This window comes from Aplysia californica, unplaced genomic scaffold (assembly GCF_000002075.1).
Source record: "Aplysia californica isolate F4 #8 unplaced genomic scaffold, AplCal3.0 scaffold01158, whole genome shotgun sequence".
NCBI lineage: Eukaryota > Metazoa > Mollusca > Gastropoda > Aplysiida > Aplysiidae > Aplysia > Aplysia californica.
Window position 1 is genome coordinate 47,181 of NW_004798428.1, and position 8,022 is coordinate 55,202.

The 8,022-nt window shown below is 39.9% G+C and overlaps 1 protein-coding gene across 1 annotated transcript in view; it reads right to left on the reverse strand.

Moving 5' to 3' along the window:
* LOC101846259 (nodal modulator 1) overlaps positions 1 to 8,022 on the reverse strand; it is a gene marked incomplete at its 3' end in the record, with an annotated part of 37,403 nt that overhangs the window by 24,409 nt on the left and 4,972 nt on the right. Inside the window, 5 exon segments of the mRNA XM_013090159.2 lie at positions 1,082 to 1,138; positions 1,507 to 1,596; positions 3,195 to 3,332; positions 4,197 to 4,271; positions 5,412 to 5,489. Coding sequence (XP_012945613.1) covers positions 1,082 to 1,138; positions 1,507 to 1,596; positions 3,195 to 3,332; positions 4,197 to 4,271; positions 5,412 to 5,489 — 438 coding nt within the window.

Consider the following 8,022-nt stretch of genomic DNA (forward strand, 5'->3'; position numbering starts at 1 on the left):
GGACAGAAGGGCTGCACTTATCACTACATGGCACTGGACAGAAGGGCTGCACTTATCACTACATGGCATTGGACAGAAGGGCTGCACTTATCACTACATGGCACTGGACAGAAGGGCTGCACTTATCACTACATGGCATTGGACAGAAGGGCTGCACTTATCACAACATGGCATTGGACAGAAGGGCTGCACTTATCACTACATGGCACTGGACAGAAGGGCGAGAGCCCAGCTGTTGCTGGATCGATATCAATAACAACAACAACAACAACAACTGGAACAGGCTAGGTGTTGGATTCATCGGAAGTAATTGCTACTTGCCGGAAGTAACCATGTCTAGGGTCGGAACCACTGGAAGAAATCATGGACACCCGGAAGGAATCACATCAGTGGAAAGAAATTGGGTCTGGACTCGATTCCTACAATTACTAGTTTGCAATAATCGGGAACGGCTCACAACTAGTCTGTGGTAAGTCGGCAGGATAATGGAAACTGAGAGAAAGTCATGCAGATTTCACAATTCAAAATCTTGTCTTCAAACAAGACACTGGTTATTTGTGTAAAGTCAATAATAAATACTTTCCATGAATCGAAACATTTCCATCTTTTGTCAGGCCATCCACAGTGGTCAAAATTGTGCAAAACAGACCTGAGAACAGCGTTGATATTTTTAACACTTTACCATCACATTTTGGGGAAAATCCAAAGAAACAGGGAGGTAAACATGGCCAATCGACGAGATGAGGCGGCAAAGTCTTAAAATGGTAGAATTCTTTACCAGACAGTGGGATATGTTTAAGATGACTGGACAGCTGGTCAATGGATCAGGTTTAGTTTAGTTTTAGTAGAGGGTTTTACGGCGCTCGCAACTGCATAAGGTCATATGAGCGTCAGACGATTAGAGGTGTTACAAGAGAGTAACAAACGTAAAAAAGAAGAAGGGGGGATAAGGACGATAGATGTTTGATAGGAAAGAAGAAACAAACCACACCAGAGCACCCGCCAACCACCCACAGATCAAGTTGTGAGTTTGACTGTAAATCTAAAAAGAACCGAGTAACCTATACCATCCAGTACTCACATTTTCTTTGTCCAATACTTTGCCACTGACAGAAAAGCCGGCAACTTCAAATTTTTCCTGAAAGATAAAAAATAACAACAAAAATGAGCCTAAGGTTTCAGTGACCATGATGAAGTGTAGAATATATACGGATAGCAAAATAAATAGTATTAAAAATGAAATTTTGAAAATTAAAAAAATTCAAGGACATTGCTTAAAAAATTATTAACTCAAGATAAATGTAAGATTTTTATTTCGAGAAAGCAGAATCCAAACATCATGTTTCCCAGAATAACGACCCCGCCCCCCCCCTCTCCCAACTAAAAATGATTTTATAATGGGGTTCCACTGTATATCACAAACATATAGAACACGAGCGGTACAAACACCTCAAAAACTTGAACACAAAGAAAATACACATTTTAACAACAGGCAGCTAAGCTAACCTTCAGAAGGAGAGATCCGTGTTCCACCACAAAGTTAAGCTTCCCAGGCTCCACGTCAAACGTGATATGTTCTCCTTTGTAGAACGGGATCTGTAGACAGCACATATATTTCATAAATTGTGTTGGACAATACATGATGTGGAGTACAAGTTTACGCTGACTTGGCACAATCATGGCCACATTTCCCTAGAAACTCATCAGGTCAGGGCAATAAGATAACACATACGATAATAATAATAATAAAAATAATAATAATATTAATTTTAAAAAAATAATAATAATAGATTGCATTTATATCGCGTTCTATCCCATACAAGTATAAAGCTCTGAGCACTTTACATCAATCACATGATCACTGAAAAGTAGTAATTCATTTACACTAGATAAGGATAAAATATTTCACAGTAATAAGAAAAAAAACCCCAGTCCAACAACATGAAGAAGCATCACAACCATACATTAATTATATACACGTAAAAAAGAAGAACCATTACAACCATACATTAATTATATACACGTAAAAAAGAAGAACCATCACAACCATACATTAATTGTATACACGTAAAAAAGAAGAACCATCACAACCATACATTAATTGTATACACGTAAAAAAGAAGAACCATTACAACCATACATTAATTATATACACGTAAAAAAGAAGAACCATTACAACCAAACATTAATTATATACACGTAAAAAAGAAGAACCATTACAACCATACATTAATTATATACACGTAAAAAAGAAGAACCATCACAACCATACATTAATTATATACACGTAAGGACAGTAATAAAAACAAAACATGTCAGCACTTACTAACACACTACAACTACAACTAAGAATTAAACAAATGAGTCTTGAGTAATCGCTTACATACTTTAGGATTTGTTATTTCTCTGAGATCCCGGGATAAGGAATTCCAGAATTTAGGGCCAAAAATGAAACACTTTTCTCACCAAAAGACCTTAATTTGAAGACAAGATTAACTTTTACTGACCGAAATAGGAAATTTCGTGTGGACATCCAGAGGCCCGTCAACACACAAAGGTTCAGCATTAACACAGAAATGTACCGATTATATCCATGCACAACGATAAACATGCAAGGATGTACAACTTACTCATGTAAGAATACACAGTGTCCACAGGGGTGAACACTCTCTCTCTCACACACACACACACACACACGCATGCACACCAACACACACACATGCACACACGCACGCACACACACACACCAGGCGGGGTGAAATCAGGCGCTCCTCAAAATAATCAAAGTGAAGAAACTCATTTTTCCACAGGTCTGTGAATTTTTATCGAATTTCTGTTTTTTTGGCTCAACACCATTCATGCCCGTTAAAAACACATTTCTGAGTGGAGTTTACTGGAAAAACGTTGATTAAAGGTACAAAAAATAAAAATTTTCAGTTTCCATCGACTCTCAAGCTAAGGAAATAACTAATCTTTGACGGCCATTTTCTCAATAATTTTACCTCAGAAACCCACCTCCTTCATTTGCAAATATCTCGGCTTGTATTCAAGATAAATGGATATTTTTGTCATCAAAAGCAAGACAAAATGACCAAACTTTAAGATGATACCAATAACTCTACATGCCCAAAAATAGACGAGCGCCTGATTCCACCACGTCATGACACACATACACAAAATGTGGAGCAGCTTACCAAAAAGTAGGAGCCTGAGGGCACGATGGGGAAAACAAAAGTTCCGTCATCGCGAGAAGTCACATGACATATGGGTGATAGTTTAGTCTCCTTCGTGTGGAAGCCTTTAGGGGCGCCGGCCTGGCACTGGGGAATGTTCTGTGGACAGGAATATTACAGACTATGGTAAGAAACGATAGAAAGCTATTGTTTGAGGTTAATGCTGTTGTGGTTGGTGTTGATCCAGCGTGAGGGGTGCTGACAAAATGTGTTGCTTCTCGCAATCCAAGAATGGAGATATCAGCCGAACATCAACAATGCGGTCAGATTTATAGATTTTTCAATTGATGCCATTTTGTTCAAGTCTACATACGGGGGGGTGGCAGACACCCGAGAATAAGGAAAGACTGTTTTAAAACTCCCATCAAGAGTAAAGTGAAATCCCATTCATTTGACTTGATAGATTGTAAAAACATGCTTGAGGGCATTCAAAAAAAATTTTTCTTTGCATCTTTGAAAAATTTCTTTTTCAACTTTCTTTTGCACAATAATAATAATAATAATAAATTGCATTTATATAGCGCATTTCCACAAAGAAGTGCTCAATGCGCTGTACAATAATACAAAGAACATATGAAGCGCACAGCTCCTATAGTAATCCTCTTTCTCTCTCTCTCTCTGTCTGTCTCTCACTCTGTCTGTCTCTCTCTCTGTCTCTCACTCTGTCTGTCTCTCTCTCTTTCTCTCTCTCTCTCCAGTACATCCTTGAGTAAAGACAATCCCACAAAGTTTACCCAGACACCCTCGAACAAAAGCCTTTGAAATGTTTATCAGCAACACGAACATATTCATCACTGCCTTTCTCACCTTGCACAGCCATAAACACTTTCCACCTTTTCCTATCCCGGGCTAGCCTCATGATATTATTCCATTTCTTCCCACTTCAATGGGAAGGCACACACACACACACACATGGCACAGTAGACAATAGTAAAGCTATGAAAGCACTGAAAACACACACACCTTTGCTTGGCCCGACTCAGAGAAAAGAACAAAGTTGACCGACTTCATTGGTTGACCATCACCAGTCACTTGTCCCTGGGGGAGAATCAAACGTGAAGTGTGAATGCGAAAAAACTGTGAAATGTGCACATGACTCAAAATGTAAGACAAAAAGTTAAAAGGGGTAGAATCTTCCATGATGATGAAGGCTATCCCATCTCATCCCGCACAAAAAGCATTGCGCTATCGTTGCAAGAAAAATCATTAACTCCATTTGACCTTACTTTCCAGGATAAGTGAAAAAAAACCCCAACACATAATGGGAGCCACTAATATTTCTCGTCATACCCAAAGACAGACAATGATAATAAACCAAAAGACCCGTAGCACAGATGTCAATCTCCGGGGGGCTCTTGTGGCCTAGAGGTCAAGGTGTTCGCCTCTCATTCAAAGGTCCAGGGTTTGAAAGCGGGTAACGACAGAAAAATTTTTCTTCTGTTAAATTGTCTCCTTTCCTGCTCTCTAACAATGTTCTGTCGTCTGCTTTCATTTCCACTTTCTGCCCCCATCCCCTCACCTCCTTTGCCCCCGCCTCTGGGCTTCTGACTCTTTCTGCAGCCTTTCTACTGCTACTCCTTGGCTCCTTCTTACTGCTGTCTTTCTGCAACACCCCTTATCTCATGGTAGGAAAGATCTACACCTAGCCTTCTCGGACAAGGGCGTAAACTCTCGGAGGTCCTGTGTGCAATTTGCGCACGTTAAAGATCCCTTGGTGGTCTAAAATCGATCAAAGTAGGCTTCAGTCGCCACCAGGACAAAATTCAAAATTTGCTACCTACCGAAAATGTTTAATGTATCCTGCGCGCTCGTATGACCGTATGCAGTTGCGAGTGGGGTAAAACACTTACCTAAAAAAAAATGTCAATCTCTGGAAAAGTTCATGTTACAGTTGATGGATATTGCCTCTTTATCGATCAATCAATGGAATTCTAAAGCTCTTCAGGTGCTTTTTTAAGGATTCAACCACACAAGACAGTTTTATGCATAATGTATACATAAACGATAGTTTACAATAGTTCCAGAATCATTATTCTTATTCTTATTATTATTATGGCTTGAAAAAGGACTTAAAGAGCCATAAAACCTTCTTTATTTTAACAATCACTCAGCACATTTCAAAAATAAAAACTGCTGAATCATCCTCTTCATCATTCCAAGACAAACTTAATGTCTTACCTTCACATCATAACCAGCAATAGTCAGAGCTGGACCAATGTTCGCATTGTCGTTTTTCACCTGCACTGGAATCTCGTTCTGTTTTTTAAAGAAAGAAAATGAAAATTATCAGACAGTAGGAAGCGCATCTCCTGACCAGCAGAAAAAAATGTAAATCAGTATCAGATACCAAAAAATTGTTCCACACACTCACAAAATAAATAAACAAGAAGTAAAAATGATAGCCGTCGAATTGAGGTACCCTTTCGCAAAAAAGGCTCACATGGCTTCCCAACAATTTCCTAGGCCATGCATGCTGTGGTTGCAGCAACATCAGAGGCAAAGTCACTCCTTCATAATCTTTGTCCAGGATTTGAAATCTTTTTTGCTTGAACTGAGCTTTGCCTAAACTTTAGTGGCGTTGGTGGCCTAGTGGTCAGGCTCTCGGACTCGCAACCGTAAGGTCGTGGGTTCGAATCGCGTCAAGGGCCCGATGTTGTGTCCTTGGGAAAGGCACTTTACACAAATTTTCCTCACTTCACCCAGGTGGGAATGGGTACCCGGCTATAGACAGCGAAAGATCTTGTCAGTTTGTTAGAGTTTGAGCGCTTAATCGGCTGCTTGCACTGTATGCTTCCCGGGAAGCTGAGAATGTTTCGGAGTGTTCTATGGTCTGCTGGGGTAATAATATAGTGTAAAGCGCACAGAGCCTGCTGTTGAGCGGGGATAATATGCGCTACACAAATGCTATCTATTATTATCATTATTAAGTCATTTCCCACTAATGTTATTATAAGCAAAGAGACCTTACAGTTGCGAGCATGAGAGCCTGACCACTACGTCACCGACGCCACAGAGAGCCAATGTTGTTGTAACCAAAGAGAGCCAATGTTGTTGTAACCAAAGAGAGCCCATGTTGTTGTCACCAGAGAGAGCCAATGTTGTTGTAACCAAAGAGAGCCAATGTTGTTGTAACCAAAGAGAGCCAATGTTGTTGTAACCAAAGAGAGCCAATGTTGTTGTAACCAAAGAGAGCAATGTTGTTGTAACCAAAGAGAGCCAATGTTGTTGTAACCAAAGAGAGCCAATGTTGTTGTAACCAAAGAGAGCCAATGTTGTTGTAACCAAAGAGAGCCAATGTTGTTATAACCAAAGAGAGCCAATGTTGTTGTAACCAGAGAGAGCCAACGTTGTTGTAACCAAAGAGAGCCCATGTTGTTGTAACCAAAGAGAGCCCATGTTGTTGTAACCAAAGAGAGCCAATGTTGTTGTAACCAAAGAGAGCCAATGTTGTTGTAACCAAAGAGAGCCAATGTTGTTGTAACCAAAGAGAGCCAATGTTGTTGTAACCAAAGAGAGCCCATGTTGTTGTAACCAAAGAGAGCCAATGTTGTTGTAACCAGAGAGAGCCAATGTTGTTATAACCAAAGAGAGCCAATGTTGTTGTAACCAGAGAGAGCCAACGTTGTTGTAACCAAAGAGAGCCCATGTTGTTGTAACCAAAGAGAGCCAATGTTGTTGTAACCAAAGAGAGCCAATGTTGTTGTAACCAAAGAGAGCCCATGTTGTTGTAACCAAAGAGAGCCAATGTTGTTGTAACCAGAGAGAGCCAATGTTGTTATAACCAAAGAGAGCCAATGTTGTTGTAACCAAAGAGAGCCCATGTTGTTGTAACCAAAGAGAGCCAATGTTGTTGTAACCAAAGAGAGCCAATGTTGTTGTAACCAAAGAGAGCCCATGTTGTTGTAACCAAAGAGAGCCAATGTTGTTGTAACCAAAGAGAGCCCATGTTGTTGTAACCAAAGAGAGCCAATGTTGTTGTAACCAAAGAGAGCCAATGTTGTTGTAACCAAAGAGAGCCAATGTTGTTGTAACCAAAGAGAGCCCATGTTGTTGTAACCAAAGAGAGCCAATGTTGTAACCAAAGAGAGCCCATGTTGTTGTAACCAAAGAGAGCCAATGTTGTTGTAACCAAAGAGAGCCAATGTTGTTGTAACCAAAGAGAGCCAATGTTGTTGTAACCAAAGAGAGCCAATGTTGTTGTAACCAGAGAGAGCCAATGTTGTTGTAACCAGAGAGAGCCAATGTTGTTGTAACCAGAGAGAGCCAATGTTGCTGCCCCTGCAAGCTGATAAACATAGAGAAGTCAGAGAGACTGTTACAGCTATCTCACCTTGCTGAACTGCCATGACGGATGGGATGCTTTGATTTTGTAGTCGCCCGGCATAACATTTGAAAACGAGAATCTGAAACGACAAAACAGAAACGTTAATTCATTATTTATATATATTATATTAGTGCAAGGAATGCAGCATCCATTAAGCTTAACCAAAACTGGTTCAGAATTAGCTATGTCAGTGACAAGACGACATGAGTAATTTAATAACGAACAATAGTGACAAACTCCTACAAATTAACATGTCATTTCTAGTTGCAAAAGTGGAGAGTCTTGTTGTGGAGCCATGCTCAAGGACACATCCCGTTGACCCTTCAGCCAATAACGAATGTAAACTAACCAGCTTTCTCTCATATTCACTTTGAAATTACATCTTCAAAGTCATCACAAATTAAAAATACATTTTTGCAAACAAAGACACAACTATATAGGTTTGAATAGAGAACTAAACCTGGA